The sequence below is a fragment of the Trachurus trachurus genome (genome assembly GCF_905171665.1).
Source record: "Trachurus trachurus genome assembly, chromosome: 23".
NCBI lineage: Eukaryota > Metazoa > Chordata > Actinopteri > Carangiformes > Carangidae > Trachurus > Trachurus trachurus.
Window position 1 is genome coordinate 25,015,310 of NC_139912.1, and position 18,890 is coordinate 25,034,199.

An 18,890-nucleotide genomic window follows, 5' to 3' on the forward strand; every position below is an offset into this window, starting at 1 on the left:
CAGAGACACTTAGACTTAGAGGCATATTTGCAACACATGGACTGCCAGACATGATTGTAACCTTTGTCAGTGAGGTTTTCAAGGAGTTTGTGGAGAAAAACGGGATCCATCATGTCTGCACGGCTCCCTACCACTCCGCCTCCAACGGCTTAGCAGAAAGAGCTGTTGGAACTCTGAAAGAAGGACTGAGAAAAATGTCAGGACACTCTCTGGAAACCAGGCTTTCCAGTTTCCTGTTCAATTACAGGATTACACCCCACACTGATACAGGACTGCCCCCAGCGGAGATGTTGCTGGGAAGGAGACCAAAATCTCATCTGGATCTCCTCCGCCCAGACATCAGAGCGAGAGTCGTCAGGTCGCAAGATGAGCAAAAAGCTAGACGAGAGCAACATGCTAAGGAGAGACTTTTTCACCCAGGGGAGGGGACTGTGTGTATGTTAAAAACTTTGCCACAGGGTCGCCCTGGTTACCAGGAGTCATTCACCGCCGGACGGGTCCAGTGTCTTTTGTGGTGGACTTGTCTGATGGTGGGCAGGTTCGCAGGCACCAGGATCACCTGCGTATCCGCCATGATGAGGGAGGGAAAGGTCCTCAGTGTGTGTCTGGAGACTGTGTTATGGTGCCAGGGACACCAGAGCACACTGAGTTGTCACATGAGGGACTGTCAGAGCACACCGATGTGGCACCTGATGGACTGTCGGTGCAGGCTGCTCCACCTGCCCCTGTTCCCAGGTCTGGAGACACCACTCCACAACTAAGGAGATCAAAGAGGCAACACAAGCCTCCAGATAGACTGACATGTTGAACTGTTAAAGATATGCAAGAAAAAGAAAAGGGTTCAAAAATGTTTGTGAAAACAAGATACAGTGGTTTTGTTGTTGATTAAAAAAAGAAGAAGTTTATATTTGCTACAAATGAAAATGTTTGTTGTAAAGGGAAAAAAAAGTAATGCAGTTAAATGATAGCGTATGCTTTAATACTTTATAACCACTGAGGTAACAAGTCTGTGTTCTATTTTGTGCCCTTATATATTTTGTATTTGTATTATTGCTACGCAAAGCAACCACTCGGGTTAGTATTCATATCCAATAATAATTTAAACTTAGTTACTCGAAGTTGACCTTTTTGAGCATCAACCGTGACCTTCATTATTTGAATCAAGAAGATGATAATGGATGAGGTGTGAGATTAAGAGTACTGAGTTCTTTCGACGATTTAATCAAGTGTATAAATATGTGAACTAGATTAACAAGAACTAGACTGGTAATAGTGTCAGGGCTAGAAAAACCTGACATCCCTGATAACTATGCTGTAGTTTGTAGTGCAGGACGCAATTGTTACATTTTCACCTTTATTTATAACAGCTCAACAGTTTTCAACAGAACTGTTTTGTTTTCACAGAAACAGAAAAGAAAAGGCATCTCTCTTTGATTTTGAGGTATATATTGGTGATACTTTAGTTATCTAATGTTAGTTTCAAGTAGACTCCATTGGTGTCAGTCACTTGATGTGGTATAGTTGACACCAGTGTTACTTCAGCTTCAGCTCAGAGATGATTATCGTGAGGCTGTATGATCCGTTCTTCTGCTCTCTCAGTCGTACCTCGATTCATAGCAGTACGTTTAAGATTTGCAGTTTTAAAATAGATCAATAAAAGCCATTCAGTTGCATTCAGCGACCAGATGAAACCAAGATGCATTTAATAGCACAGTGAGACACGCAGTCTCTCAGAAGTGAGTTAAGTCCCCCTCAGGTTTTTCTCTCTTTGTTTTATGTCACTTTATTGTCCCTCTTGATGCATTCATTCCTCTTGTGTGTCCCTCATCTCTTTTTCTTGTCTTCTCCTCTCACTGTGGCATTCTGTCATCTTTCGCTGTCATACCCTTGTTCTTTCACTTTCTCTCCACCCTCCCCCACACCCCCCTCCCCACTCTGTCTTCCCTCCCCCTTGCCTCACTTTCTGGAAATCAATAATCTCATACAAGAAGAGACAGGCGTGTTTGGCTCGGAGGCAGCATACTATCTCACAGGCCTTGATGGATGCACGTCTCAGGAGGGATAGGTGCAGAGCCAATCCATTAGGTGGTGTTTTAGCATGGGAGCTGTAGGCTGCAGGCACACCTGGGAACCGGGTGAGAACGAGTGTGGAATATGGAGGGAGAGGTGGAGAGAGTGGAGGAGAGTGGCACCGAAAATGCACTAATTTGTGTCAGTATATGCAGATGGCATAGGAAGCAAGGCTGATCCCAGTGCTGCATGTCCAATTTGAATACATTTCAGAAATGCATTGCAAATCACACACAGTGCTATTTATTTGAAATGACTTAGGAAGCCACTTCAGAGGTATTTTCTACAGAACATGACTGTTAACATGCTTTTCCGCTCATTCTGTGCTTTCAAATGTGATATCCATCTGACGGCACAAAGCCACAACAACACCTGTAGAAATTAAAGGTAGTTTGGCTTTTGTAAAGAGTTTGTATATTGATTTAAAAGACTAATGTGCTAAATGACAGTTATAGGTCAATGTAACGTAAATATGACAGGGGTTGTCACATTGTGAGGGTGTGACATGGGGATAATGAGTAGGTTGTTATAGAGGAATAAACCCCGACACAATGAATAGGTTTTATCCATACATGATCATCCCGATAATAACCTGCCCACTATACATTATCCCGCTTACTTAATTATTTGAGACAAAATTTTGGTTAAAATGTGATTGCCTCTGCGGTTAAGGCCTAAATCTGCGCCCATAGCAACAACTGATCAGCAGAGAGTCAATAAAAACTTTTATTTATAATTCACATTAAACTGGATGTTGTCATTGATGAATGAAGGGTTTCAATCTCTCCTCTCTTTTTTATTTTTCTGAAGTAGTAGCCTAATGGAAAGATAACAATTGTCTGTTATACATAGCAACGGTCTGTTATACAGAAATAACAGACCTGAGAATGCAGCTAATTGATAAATCAGAATACAGCATTTAATAGAGCTGTGTAATAAAACTTACTAATTAACTAACTCCTCAAGTAATATATCTTGTTTGCTTAATCTACAAGCAGCAACTCACTCCCCAGGTCCAGCCCCCTGTGCAACCAAAACCTCTACTTTCCTTCTCCACACCTTAAATGCTGTGAAAACAGCATTTAGAAAAGTCTACTGCCCATAAGGAGTTTTTAAAAATATCAATTTTTACCACCAAAAATGCCGTTTAGGTGTGAATGATAATCTCAAATGCATAGAAATGAATCTGGTTTCGGCCGTTTGCGTTTACATGTGGACACGGTCTGATCTGGCACCAAACATCCAGAAGTGCAGCCAGGTGCTGAGTCCAGGGAGACGAGTATCAAAAACAAGAAAGGACTCGCAACACTGTATGAGCTCCCAAAAGTACAAACATTTATTAGAGGACTATAAAAAGTTTTATAGTCCTCTAATAAATTTTTGTACTTTTGGGAGCTCATACAGTGTTGCGAGTCCTTTCTTGTTTTTGATACCAAACATTAGGTTGACATGTGGATTTTTCCAGTAATTTAGCAGATTTTAAGAAGAATTAAGCATAAAAGTGTAAATAGCTTCGGTTCTGGACTCATTTATGAGAAGTACTGTATTAACAAGGCGTTCCTCTTTAACACTGCTATATCTATTACGTTCTTAACCTCCATAATCTACCTGCTTACACTCCCCCTGAACACCTCAGCTTTGAATCTCACTGCGACCGTACGTATCTATCAAACAGCTCAGCTTTCTGGAACATTAGTTAATGGAGCTACACCCACACAACTATCTTTTTCACATTAACTTTTTTTTCTAGCCCATGCTGCTATATATTTAGCCATTAGTTGCATAGAGCCAATTTACCGATGGACCTCATGCTGGCAACAGTCGCAGTTGCTAGGAGATTTGTGACTTCACTGCACAGCCTCTGCATCAGACACAGAGGAGAAAAAAAACATTTGAAAGTGTAATTTATTACACTTTTTATTATTTTTTATTATTTTTATTATTAGTAATTTATTACGGCTAAAGCAATCTAGTTTATGACAAAGTTAAGTCATGTGACTGTGTGTACTCATCAGCGATGACACTGAGAAGCTAGAGAGGCAGACATAAAGCTAAGGAGATAGATGGAGATGGAGATAACACAAGAGGCTAATCAATGGAGCAAAGAGAATCTATTATGTCAGTGTTGCTTGGAGCTGCTCCAGTCAGATATTACAGTGTCCATCCAATAATGAAAAATGCTCCCAACAGTGTGCCCCCTGGTGAAAGATGTTTCTGTAATAGCTTCCATACATTAGTAGTTGTTTTGTTGTTGACACTTGTCTTGTCTTGTCTGTTTTTTGAGGAATCCGTGGATAAACTCATTGCCATTTTATTTTGCTGACAGACAGCTTGAATGTTTCCAGGACTGACAGTCATGCATTTCTGTACCTCTCTACATCTCTCTGCCTTTCCGTCAGCATCAGCTGTAAAGTTTCATTATGTGATGGTGGTTTAATTTACCAGGGAAGTGGCCAGGGAGCAGAGGGGGGCAGGTGTGAGGGCTGGTGGGAGGAAGACTCAATCTATTTGCCAATATTCTGGTGCCAGTAGGGAATGCAGAGTTTAAAAGGGTTTGAACCCGTCGGGCTGCACGATGTATAGAGATCAGGGAGGGCAGCAATTTTGTAGCTTCATTATGCTGAGCTTGTTTTAAAAAAAATTCTGTTTTGTTTTAATGTTTGAATTTTTTTGTGTATATTTTGTGTAATGGTTTGTCTGGATCACAGAAATACGTATGTTTTCTTAACAGCTTGACTTCTCTCTTGTTGACTCTGCAGGATTTCCTGGGGCAGGCCCACTGTACTCTGGGAGAGGTGGTCGGATCGTTGGGCAGTCGCTTGGAGAAAGCTCTGGGGTGAGCACGTATACCCATAGCTGCCAATACATCAATGATCATGTGACCAAGGTTGATTGATGGTCACTGCAAGCGGAGTAATGTGACTATACCAAGGCTGCAGGGAGCTCCTGCATGTGCAAGCCTGTTTTACAATACATCTGCAGTGTTTGTTCTCTCAATCTGCTGTAGTTTCATTATTTATGATGTCTCTCTGCTGCTTGTGCCTGAAAAATATGACGACTGAGGGAAATCCTTCAAGAAGTCAGTGCTCTTGACATGAGTTGCTGCAACTCTCTGCAGAGACATTTTTGTGCTAATGGTTGAAAAATGTCAAGACATTTTTCTGCACAAATATATATAGTCACTGAAAAATGTCTACAACTCTCACGTCTCTACACTACGTAGAGAGAGGTACATTTATTTCTGTACTTCTGGAGGTACTTGTGTTTCATTTTTGCTTTAAACTTCTACATAATTACCTTCCAATACGTTTTAATGCCACAACTCTAGTTTCTTGTGGTTTTGCACATTAAAGTAATGATGTATAATTAACTCATATTTCATGATTTATGGTCAAAAGCTTGCATATGGGGGCGCCGTATAGCCCAGTGGGTTGAGCAGGCCCCCCACAGAGGCTCCAGGCCTCGCTGCTGCTCGCCCCCCATTTCCCCACTGGCTCTTAACGGCATGTCATCCCCCTCTCTCTGCCTCCTCATTTCCTGTCCCTCTAAACTCTCCTACAGATTAAAGGCAAAAAGCACCAAAAATACTTTAAAAATAAAGGCTTGCATATGATAAGACTTAAGTGTTCACATCAATGCATCAGCATTTCTAATCTAATAACATGATATACTTTAGAAGAGGACATTTTGGCATGATACTTGGTGCTCGGTGTGTGTGGTGTGTGCTAACAATTTGCACTTTTGCTTTTCAAACAATTCCTCAAAGCCCTTAATAGTGTGCTGTGTCAAACAAAAACACAGTGTGTGATCTGTGATCCAAGCAAAGTTTGCATCTATTACCCAAGAACTTTTGTAAATGACTCCTTTCAACCATCTGTGAATCCGTAACTGTAAATCCACTTGACTTACTAACAAGCAGACTTGTTCGGAAACAGTGTGAAAATCAGTATATCCAACAGAAAATCAATGAAATCCTTTGAGCCACATAAGCTACAGTAACAGTTCAGTGGGTGGAAATATCCTCCAGTGTGTTGATTTGTCAGTCAGGAAGCTGTGAGATGTGTTTACATTTTCTCAGTGAAGAATACCTGCTGCTTGGTAATTGGAGGACCTCCAGCAGCATCATGGGTCCATCCCTGGCTTCTGTTTCTGAGGGTACTAAACTGAGGAGCGATGCATAGCCTACCTACAGTAGTTGCTAATTAACATACACACACATACACATATGTTGTGTACACACAAACCTCCTACACGCCTGAAAGCTTTCCTGTATATAACAACACTGAGCCTCATTACATTGATCCTACTCATTAGGTTTGTTAGGCAGTAACACATGGGGAGTTTGATCCCTGTATGTACATATGTTCCCCTGCACGCATCGGAGCCTATTATACTTCTACAGAAGCTTCATGTTGTTCTTGTTGTTGTACCAACCGTCAGTGCTGCAGAGTGACCTGGGCGCAGAAACTTACTGAAAAAGTTCATGAAAAAGTGGACGGTTGGGAATAAGCAGGATGTGGTAGTTTATGCAGTTTGCAGACTTCTTATTGATAACCTTTGAAAAATGGTGTATCTATTTTCATGCAAGATGAAGCACACTGTCGAAGTTGAACGCTTTATATTTTGTTTAAGAAAGTTTGAATTCACATATAATAGCCTAAAGTGCGTTATACATTATAGATTATCCTTCTACTTCTTCTACTCTTCAACAAACATTGCTGCTATCTTTGTCATTGCTGATTTGCATGAGAGCATGTTGTTAGTAGAATTAATGCTTTGATTGTTGTTAATGCTAATATACTGGATCTTTGCCATCACAGTGTACATCGTTACATAATCCACATTTTTCCGCATTCACATGGATCAAAACCTCTGTTGGACTATTTTTACTTTCAGGGCTTTTTTTTAAATAAATATCAGGGAGGAGCTAAGCTGAGGCCATGTGTGATCAAGACAGTATGATGTGTTTTTTATGGATACCATTGTGCTGCAGCTGCCGTTAAAAATTCCCCTCTGGTTCTCTAAAACACAAAGTTGAGTTGATATTCCACAGAAGCCAGTAAAAAACGAACAAGCCAGCTGTTTCCATTAAGATATCCACACTGACAGTGAGCTATCTGCAGTTGTATCACTATTTTCCCCCTGCCTCTATTTTAGTGACATTTGAAGTTGTATCACGTCTCTTATGCTGCTGCTGCTGCAACAGTTCCACACCCTCTCTCTACTCACAGATATTATACAAAACATTGCACTGGAGGAAAGCTGTGATGTAGAATACAAAACCATGCTTTGTCAAACATAACAAAATGCATGTAGAGGTATCAGCTTACACTGGGAACCTGCCTTAACAGACAGTTCATATTAAAAACCAAGCACACTCTGTTTTATTTGGAGCTCCAACAGGAATTCCTCATCAACTACCTTTTCCCCATGCTGCGGCTCTTTTGTGCTCCTTTTACATGTTGTCTCACAGCTGAAGCCCACTTGGCTTCCTTTCACTTGTGTCTCTTTAATCTAATTTGCGTCTTCATTTGAAGGCTAGATGAGCCTCAAGATCTAAAGAGGGGGGTGTTGTGGAACGAACTGAGAGTCAGGCTGGCATCCCATCACTGAATACTGTCAACAACCTGGCAACCTGGGTTTGTGTGTGTGTGTGTGTGTGTGTGTGTGTGTGTGTGTGTGTGTGTGTGTGTGTGTGTGTGTGTGTGTGTGTGTGTGTGTGTGTGTGTGTGTGTGTGTGTGTGTGTGTGTGTGTCTTGTACCACTAATCCTTACGGTTTCAAAGAAGCGCTGTCACCCACTTGAGCAACAATCATCATCGCCATGGTGATTGCAGCGGCAGGTTTCCCACTCAGAGAGGGAGAGCAGGAGAGAAAGCACCTGCCTGTGCGTGTGTGTGTGTGTGTGTGTGTGTGTGTGTGTGTGTGTGTGTGTGTGTGTGTGTGTGTGTGTGTGTGTGTGTGTGTGTGTGTGCAATTGCCTATATGAGCGCTATGGACTCCTCTAAAGTGCAAAATGATGTTGTCTATCCTAAAAGCTCTACTTAAGAACCCCCTCCGTCCATATCACTCTTCATCATACACACATACACACACATTTGCACAGATGCCATACATGTACACATTCTTCTGGTCATCGTAGTAATGGCAAAACCTCTGGCACTTAAGCCTCTTTCTGACAAGGTTTTTTTTATTAACAATACCACTATTTTTAATTGAATTTCTTGTATCTTAAATTGGATTTTTAAAATGTAAGGCCATATGTTGAAAAGTCCTCACTTATCATGAGAGCTTTTTAGTGTTAAAAGACCCAGAGGACAGAGCAGGATGTAATGCTTCCCGTTTAAAATTAAAATCTTCAGTCTTACCTTACCTATTTTTTCAACAGCCTTACACCTGCTCTTTTAGTAATCCCCTGAGTTAACCATGATTTTTAAAGTAAACAAATCCATGATTAATGATAACAACAACAGTCCATGGTGTGAAACTAGTGTGTAACATGTCAAGTCTATGATGTTATTGTAATGACAAGGAGAAAAGGTTGTGTGAATCACAGAGAAAATAGAGGGTCTTTACTTATGTCATATTAAAACACGGTGTTCTCTCAGGTGCTGAGGAGATTCACTCTCCATAGACCATGTTGTGCTACATCACTGCACATATATGCAGCTCAACTCAGATGGAAATACATTTGTTAAATGTAATTCTGCCACAGGTGTCATACAGACCGTTTGAAGACTTTGATTTCTGAGAAGTCACGAGTTATTCGGTGCAGAAATAGAAACACTGTCAATAGTTATTAAAAACAAAGGTACCGAGGCTACAGCTGTTGCAGTCGTTGTTGTTGTTGTGTGTGTGTGCGTGCATGCGTGAATGCGTGCGTAACTGTGTGTTAGACTTTGTCAGACACACACCTGCAGCCTGACACGACAGGGGGGATCTTTAACATTTTTAATGAGTACTAATTACAGCTAATTACACTGTTCAATCAAACTCCAGTGGGCAATCGGGTGTTTGTGGGTTTGTGTGTGTGTGTGTGTGTGTGTGTGTGTGTGTGTGTGTGTGTGTGTGTGTGTGTGTGTGTGTGTGTGTGTGTGTGTGTGTGTGTGTGTGTGTGTGTGTGTATATGTGTGTGTGAGAGAGAGAGACAACGGCAGGGAGCAACCAGCAGCAGCTAGTGACATGTTGAGAGGTACAGCAGCTCCTCGCTGACCAGAGGTGTGAGTGATTCTTGTGGATTACGGAGAGATTACTAACACAGCTACTCTCTTGTACCTCATTATCTTAAAGGTCTGATATTCTTTCTATCTTTTTTTTTATTATAAAAGAGCTCAAAGTTCTATATCAAAACAGTGAAAGTATCAATGTGTGCAGCCTTTATTCAAAAATGGAGCCTTTATATGAGTCATCAGGACGTCTGTAACTTTGTGATGTCACAAAGTTGTTGAACCCACACGGACCAACCATCCCATCCAAATCTTGCAGGATTTAGTGATTCCCTGAAATCTGTTGCATTTTTTTGGGGGGGGGATTGCTTAACATTTGATCACTGCACAAAGATATTTAATACAGAGAAACAGAGAAAGGTTCTGAACACAAAAGGCATGTCTCTGCAGTAATATATTTGTTTTATTACCACAAAACTGATAAAAGAAGACGCTGAGGTATCTGTGCTATGATAAAATGTTATTTTTTCATATTCGAGTCATAAAAGTGAATTACATTTTTGAATTCTTATGCAATATTGGAAAAAACAACATGACTCAACATTTCAAAAGATTAAAATCACAGTTTGAAGGAAAGTTTTAAGAACCACATTTTAAAAATTACACCACACTTCTTAGAGTTCAATAGATGAATTCCACTCTCATGTCTGACAGGTAAATATGAATCTAGAGAGAGCTACACTTAGCTTAGCATAGCATTTAAGTCTCAAAACAGTGAGAACAGCTATCCTGATGTACCAGTCATTTGTTGGACTATAATTGGCCAAAACCACAATATATTTTTATAACACTTTAACACTTTTAGTGTGGATTCTGTCACCTTTTCTGTTAAATTTACCACACGGATATGAAAGTGGTAACAATCCTCTTTTCTAACCCTTGGAAATAAAGCAAAGATTTCCATTTTCCCAAGTGTTGAAATCTTTGCAGACACTTTCTGATTGATGACTGCTTACATGCATGTTTATAACATGGAGCCAAGCTCATTTGGGCATTAAAACATTGATTCCCTTCATTCATCTCAACTTCATCAAGCTTGGCTCCTCCATCATAACAACAAAACATAGGCCAAAGTTAAATATTAGGATATTGTGTATGATCGTGTAGCTAATAAATATGTTGAGGGCTCCTTTTGACTTTTAGCTTTAAAAAAATGCATGAACATGTCTCAACCTGCCTCACTGTGGTTACATTTACATGAGAGCACTCAGATTTAGTGAATGCCACCTGGGACATTTTTCAGTGAATTAGCATTTTATTACTGATAACATTTTCACTTTAAATACTAATGCTGGCCTTCATTTTGATGCTCTCATGAATATTTAGTCAGGCAGTTTGTGACGGGGGATCTATTGCTTTCTGCCTCTCCCTTGTTATCTGTCATTACACTTGCTTTTTCCTCCATCCTTTCATCTTCTCCTCTCCAACCCTCTCTCTCTCCCTCCTCATGTCTGCCTCTTTTGTTCCCATAGAAAAGATTTTTCAGTGTTCATTTCAAGTAGCCACAGGTCAGAGAGAACCAGAAACCCTGGTTCACTATGGAAGAGACAAGTGGTCTAAAATGTAGGTACAAGGCTGTTTCTCTCTCTCTCTCTCTCTCACACACACACACACACACACACACACACACACACACACACACACACACACACACACACACACACACACATGCTAATATAGTACATGTATACACAATACAAGCCTGATTGTAGCATTTGTGAAGGTAGGACAGAACAACTCTCGTGATATGTTTAATAACAATTATCCTTTGTGAGATAGCATAATGTATCATGGTTTTGAGTTTCCTTTCAGTGGAAACCTGTGTGTTGGGGCTTGACCAAGTTTTATAATGATAATTGATATCTTATTCAAGTATTCTTTCTTCATTGGAAATGTTATGAAAAAGGCATGTGTTTGTGTTGGTGTGTGTGCATGTGCATGTGTGTGTGTGGCTGGCTAGGAGGGGGAGGGGGGCGGGGCTTAGCGCATGTGTCACCAGGCACGAGTGTTTCGCTGCAGCCCAGACTTAATTACCCATCTCTTGCCAGACACTGATTGCAAGTCCATGGGTCTTGATTAGAAGATTCACAGTGTTTCCTCAATCACACATGTGCACACACTCATACTTAGACACGCGCACACACACGCGCAGGAAGAGAGCTTGAGATATTCCTGAAGCACTTCTCAACTTTGGCGTGCTTTTCTGTATCTTGAATAAACCAAATTGAGGGAAGCAGTTTACCTGAGAGCACGGAGCTTCCTAATTTTTCAAATGCTCTGATTTTATTTAAAGCTCACATTAGAAATATTTGCTTCAAGTTTTTTTTCACAACTAGAATAATGTCTTTCTCCCTGTCATAGAGTAATAGCAGTTTTAGTATTACCATAAACTACTGCAACCCAGCAATATATTGCAGCTACTCAAGTTATTCTTTGGAAAAACTCACTTACATACACATGGAAATTACAGTTCAGAAAGCATCATTGTGTGGCTTGACATTTTATTCTTATGAAGTTGACATTTTATTCTTATGAAGTATTTGAACTCCGAGTTGGTCCCTATTGTCTTTATCACTCATTGTGTCTGTATGCATGTAAGGCAAAACTGTGATAAGTGTTATTCACCCAGTAAGTCTGTAATCCTGGCTGTTGCCACCCACATATGATTTGAAGGCAGTTCACTCAGCCAGAATAATGACCATGGCTCTCTGGGAAAACAGAAAGAAAGAAAGAAAGAAAGAAAGAAAGAAAGAAAGAAAGAAAGAAAGAAAGAAAGAAAGAAAGAAAGAAAGAAAGAAAGAGCAAGCATTTGAGGAAATAATGAGCAGAGGAATCCCATTCGATATCCCGCCACAGGGGCACGGCAGAGTTGTCATAGCGACACGGATTCTGGGTGCTGCTGTGTGTATGTGCGTGTCTTTAACCATTCCTCTACATATTGTTGCAGCGAGCCGACATGATTGAGACGGAGAGGGTGAAAAACAATAGGAGAGGCAGTGAGCGACTTTTACAAAGTCTTCATTGTGCTGAAAAAGTTACATTTGCTTCTTCTTTGCACAGTTGTGATTGGCATGAGCAGACAGACTAGCCAAGTCAAAAATAGAACTAGAGAAATTAATCTGGAGGTCAATTTGCTGTTTTCACACACTTTCTAATGGGTCTTATAATCCTCTTATGGAAGAATCATGAATATTTCAACTTTTTCTACTGTATTATCACCACTTTCTCCCTCTTCAGACACTGGACCCAAGTTTATACAAATGTAGTGTGTAGTGTTGGTTCTTTTTACACATATGACGTTTGATCGGGATGGATTTTGTGAGTTATAATCAGGGGAAAGAAGTGCTGCAAAGTAACCAATGACAGATAGCTGTCAAATGAATGTAGTGGAATCCAAAGTTTATTTTCCATCTGAAAGGTAATATGGTGTAAAACAGCACAAAATAAAGGGTCTAATTACTGGTTTATTCTTTATATCATTTAACAGGTCTCCATTTGCAGTTGAAACATATATATAAGCCTAACCCCTAGATAAAATCTTTATCTCAAGCTTCAGTGTAATGTTTACCTGTGATCATATGTTCACATTACTTAAACCCACACAGCTAATTATTTTTAATTAGCGCTGCCCTTTTTGGTGTTGGTTCTTACCTTTGGTGTCAACAGCAACTTATTTACCGTTGCTCTGTGTTTGATGCTGCTTGTGTCCAAAAAGTAATTACCAGCGAACAAAAGAGGTAAAAAGCAGGAGAGCATGTGAAACAGGTCGTTACTGAAATGTGGATGTTGTTGAACCGTCGAAAATTACATGAAGTGGGTGGAGAGAAATGTCACTTGTCTTTGAAAAAATACAAGTGACATTTCATGTAAAGCAGCAGCAGCAGCAGAAAAATATGAGTTCCTAATCCTAAACTGGCAACATAATGTGCAGAATATTCCCCTTAACATCTGATTGGGTTTGGCTTGTTGACTGGATTTGACGGTGAGGCTCTTGCAGGATCATTTGAAGATATTTTCTGAATTTTGCCTGGAATCCTTTGAGTGTTCCTGTTGTATTAAATTTGCAGAGTCTGTAATGAAAATGCTTTCAGTCAAGTCCTCTCTGGGTGTTATTAAGTCTTACCAGGAGTGGTTATTTGTTTTATTTTGCTGGCGCATGTCAGTACTTCCACCTGGGTGTTAATAATCCAAGGGCACGCCTGTGTGAATGTTCACATCAGCCACATTGCAGCACAACTGGCAGAGCCCTTCTTCACCTGAGGTTGTATTATTGCTAAAAACGGGCTTCTACCGCTCTGCTACTTTAAATACAGGAGTTAACTTACTGATACTCACTATAAGAGCAGGTGAAATGCCTGGAGAGCTTGGCGACTTGTGTCAATACTCTGTCCTAGAGAGGAGGTATATCAGCGTGGCCCTCTGGGACCGTATCATCTCGTAATGCTAATGCCGGAAAGGGATTTCTGAAATTGCTCCTGAGAGCAGGGGTATTATCCAGGCATGTTGGTGGTCAGGGTCTACTATGTTTTATCAAACTGGTTTTAGATAACAGGAGTGTGCTGGTTTTTCTTCTGAAATTGTGTACCAAAAGCTGTTTATAGTGTACAAGAAATTCAGGAGACTATTTTCTGCCTATGAAGCCCCAGGAGGAAAGTGGTTCCAGTGGATCTCTGTAGTGGGACCTTGAATTATATTTAGTTTGAGGCAGGTGGATAAAGTCTCCCTGCTTTCTGCTTTTCACCGTCTCAGTCTTAATTAGTCTCAATCACTCGTCTCACCTGCATACAAATAATTTGACCCCACCTCCATGTGCTGTGTAGAAAAAGACAGAAACAACAAAGGAAGTGTCACTTCTCCCTCACGTGCTGTTTGATCTTGTGTTCCCATTTTAAGATTTCAGAGGAAATGGTATTAAAAAATAAAATAAAAGCTGTGTCTCAGCTCTTTAATGCAAAGCATTGGTTCCAGTGGCTTAATTTTGATAAATCTGCCATTTCAATGGCACTTTTCCCAGAAGTGTCTTGTGCTGGAATAAAAGGAGGCTTGAATTGCATTCATGCAGAGGTCCTCGACCCCAATTCTGGGCTGTGTAAATGACTGCCTCAGTCGATTTCAGCCAGGTGGTTGTCTCAGGAGTGGAGCTCATCAGATGACAGGTATCACTATCAGATTGCAAGACCTTTCAAAAGTAAAGCCAAAATGTGTCCTGCTTTTTTGTTCCATCCATGGATAGCTTCTAAAAGCTACAGTACCTGTTCAGCTCTGAGGATTGCATCCAGAGTAGATACTCTGCAGTATAACTACAGTACTACTCCACTGTATATGAAGGCATGTGAAAGCATGCTTGAAATAAGCAAGTTCTAGAGAACTTCTGTTATTTCACTCTAACTGCTTTCATTAAAGCAGAAGTAAGGTGAATGTTTGTGTTAATATAAGTCTTAAATAGTTGTATCTTCCAACAGCAATCACTTCTATAGAGTGTTTGGTCTGAAACACGGGTCTGCCAGTCCCTCTGCTCTGCTCTGAGCCGAGGAGAAAACTTTCCTTGTATCCTACAACCTTTATCCAATGAGGAGAGAGAACGGCATAAAGGGGCGGTCCTCTCTGTGTGTGCAGCCAAGGGATGCGCCTGAATGTGGTGACGTAGGGACGAGGGCGGGGGCTGCTAACTCCATCTGCTGACAGGAAGTTAGACAAAACCACCGGATCGCTTACTTCTGCTTTAACCTTATTTCCAGGCACAGCAGGTGGTCCATTTTTAGCAAAAAAAAAAAAAAAAAAAAGCTCTGACAGCACTGCAGTCCAGTGTCTGCTGGTTGCCCAGCAGCAAACAGCAGACAGACAAAGTTAGCAACTACTGTAGTTGGTTGGACATATGGAGCATTTAGCAGCTAAAGAGCTGTATATTTCCCTCAGGAGTCAAATGCAACAGATCTAAACGGAGAGTGAATATTTGACTAACATGTGGTGGTTGGCCAGAGACATGACTAACAATGAAATGTTGCTCTATGTCTGCTCAATATAAGTGAAGAAGTTACTGCTTACTAACACAGGCCATAGCATTGTATGTGAGAATATGATATGGTGCTTTAATTTTGTTGCTGGCTCTGCCTCCAAGTTGCAAAAATGTACATAAAAGTTCAGCTGAGTTGAGCATTAAGACCACTATGTGTTGTGCTTAAACATACTCCCAAGTCTCCTGCAGCTGCAACGGTCCACATATACACTGTCATAAAAACACTAGTACACACACCTAATGCACACCAGTTTGTCACCTAACCTTACCCATGAGACAACAGTCTACTCACACACACCCCACTCTCAACAGTGCTCCTTTTGTATCCTGTAAATGTTCTGAGACTGTGTGAAGTAGTAAAACTTTCCATGAGACTTTTTCCTGACAAGAGTCTAAACAGGGCTGTACACACAAATGCAACATTTCCAGTAGGTGCTCTCACTTGGTTTTGAGGTGGGTTTTCCACATTGATCCTTTGGACTCTTTATAAAAAGATGCTGTAATGCAGTTTTTTACGACCGCTATAACATGACATGACATGACATGCTCAAAATCACACAGTGTAACTAAACACAGACACAAGTTTCCAAAATACAATAATACACTAACACAACTCACCAAATCTACCAAAACACTGTCACAGGTTATCTTCCAACAGAAACATGTAGTCAGCACATTGTCATAAAAAACACTAACAACTGATGGAGTAACACAAACTGAATCACTTTACATGTGTCAGCTCTACTGTTTTACAATAGACAGATTATTGTATTGATCATACATTGATGTTCGTGCTGTAGTTTATTTTGAACCCCTCTTCATTTTTCATTTGTTGGGCATGAGTTTTGTTCCTTTTTTTGTAACACTCAGTACAAAAAGTCAACGAGCCATCTCAGAGCAGCTTTGCAGAATGTAGACAGAGTTTGTGAAAGAAGAAAACAGTAAATGACAGGATTCGCAGTATAACACTTTACTGTATTACAGTATTTGTAAATGAAAAAAAAAATCAGCATTTACAGTAGCTGTCATTCACTATTGTCAAATATACAAAAAGATAAAGGAGCAGAAGCAGTGACTTACTGACATCACCTTGTTTTTTTCAAAAGCAATGAAACAAAATACAGGTCATAAATGAGTTTGAGTCTACAATGTGGACTGCTGTCCACTTCGGCCTTTAGGTTTGGCTTTGAACATGAGGTTTTCTGTTTTGACAAACAGTGTGAAAGCAATTGAAATCTACTGTTTTGGTCTTAGTTCAGCTTGTGTGTAAAAGAAGTTAAAACTAAATTTTAAATGTGTTAATTGTATGTATTTATGTCAAAAGTACAATAATTGTGTTAAGTGTACAGCCCACACAGGCTGATGTTGTGGTAACTGTGTGGAGAGTTTTGAAAAAGTGTTAAAAGTATTGAAAACCTTAACCTATTTTTTTTTTTCTTTTTTGGTTGCTGTTGTAGCACTTTGAGATTTTTTGGTAAATATAAAGTGCGTTACAAATAAAATGTATTATTATTATTAGTAAAAGCGATTGTAAAAAACCTGTAAGTGATTGATGCTGACAAGCCCAACACCTGGTTCATAAATTCAATCGCTGCAAGTTTCCAGATATAGATCAGCAGGTCTGATGTCAATACAGGCACAGTTTTCACTCAGATTATCAGATTGTGATGGAGAATGTCACATTATTTCCAAAGTAGGTGATCAACCTAGAGCTTTGATTAACCCTTCAAAAAATCTGTCCGTGCCCAACCCGAGCCAGAAAAAAATCTACTCCGACCCGAACCACAGCTGCCCCCCTCCCCCCAAACAAAATTATAAATTCATTAACCACACAATTCACATTGTTTTCATTAGTTAATGGGTTGATGGCAACAGCTCAAACATTACTTAAAATAATAATAATAATAATAATAATAATAACAATAACAATAACAATAATAATAATAATAGAAAAAAAAACTCATTCTGTCCGAGCCTGAACCTAGCCCAACCTATGGCAGCAAATTTCGGGCCAGAGAATCTGTCTTTTTTTTTGTTCTTTTATTTAAACTTTGCTAACTATGTTCTGTTTTCGTGGAACCTGTGGAAATCTTCCCTGTAACCCCCCACCCCCAGCGTGTAATCAACTGTAATTATTGAAAAATGTCACAAGGCTGATTGTGTTAGCTTTTGGGAAAGAATATTATTTCGACTCAGCTCATCTCATCTCCTGTGGTCAACAGCAGTGTCAGTATGAAGCATCAGGTAAACAAACAGAGCAAAGACTCTAGCAGAGATCTAGAGTTTGCTCTGATATGAAGATCCTTTCCATTTGACATGATTGCCAACTTGACCTTTGACCCTGAAGCGCAGTGGGCCACAGTGGCGCGAGAGGATACGTACATGTAAACAATGTGGTCCCACCAAATACACCATCCATGTGACTGTGATCCCTTAACCTTCATCTACAGAGGGATCCCAGGGAAGAAATGCGGGACGATCATCGTGAAAGCAGAGGAGCTGAACAACTGCAGGGTGAGGAGTGATACACTCTCTTCCTCTGTGTCTGTTTGTTTTCTGCATCTGGACACTGATCCATCTCTGCCAGTCTGTTCCTTCTTTGGCTGTTTCACTTTGTAGAGTTTGTAACACCCTCAAAAAGAAGTAAAAGATAATTAGATGAGTCATAAATATAACTGAGTGAATCATTCAGTTGTACTGAAGTAGTTAGAGTGCAATAAGACATATTAAGCTTTTTATTACCTTTTCCTTTCTGTCCCAGTTAATTGTTTTTCCTTGCATCCAGTTAATAGTATAAATGAAAACTCCATTAATTTTCTTTTTTATTGATGTTTTACTTACACCAGTTATTGTTAATCACTTTCATCACTGGTGCCCTAATTCACTGGTCTCGGTATACTTTTAATTATTTTGGGGTTTTATGGCACAGGAGAAATAATGTTTTCCAAAGTCAGCAATAATAAAAGTCACTTTTACAGTTTTTCTCAGTCGCTTTGGTGCTATTCTCAGATCAGAATGAAAGTTCTCATAACTATTAGTTCAACCTCCACAACATGTAGTCATTTGTCCACATCATAGTAGCAGTTTCTCCTTCCTCTGAACAAATTGCAAATGCTTTTGGACATGTATCAGTTGCTCTCATACAATTCTCTGCTGTTTTACAACATTATCATTTGTTTATGTCATGTCAGTCAAAATGAACTATACTTTTGAACGCTGAATAGTCTTTCCCTATAAAACTAATAGTCCTCATTTCATTGCTTGAGTCATTACATACAAAATTGTTGAACTAGTTTTCAAAATCTGTCAAACTAATTTTAAATGTTGGGAGAAGCACTGTGAATACAATGATTCAAACATTTAGAGTAAGGAACAACAGGTATGTATTCAGCACTAAACAATCTGCACTGCTGTCATTGTGTCAGGCATTACTGTAAGATACAGTGGGACAAGAACTTTTTACATTTACATTTAGACTCACAGCTTCACTAGAGAACAGATTTACTGTGTTGTAATGTATTACAGCAACCACAGTAAAGATTTCCCATCTTTACAGTACAGTACTGTACTACAGCATTT

At 39.9% G+C, this 18,890-nt stretch overlaps 1 protein-coding gene across 1 annotated transcript in view; it reads left to right on the forward strand.

Moving 5' to 3' along the window:
• LOC311006887 (copine-8) overlaps positions 1 to 18,890 on the forward strand; it is a 108,502-nt gene that overhangs the window by 48,586 nt on the left and 41,026 nt on the right. Inside the window, exons 6-7 of the mRNA XM_083999898.1 lie at positions 4,830 to 4,906; positions 17,762 to 17,825. Coding sequence (XP_083856024.1) covers positions 4,830 to 4,906; positions 17,762 to 17,825 — 141 coding nt within the window. The remainder of the gene's footprint in view (positions 1 to 4,829; positions 4,907 to 17,761; positions 17,826 to 18,890) is intronic.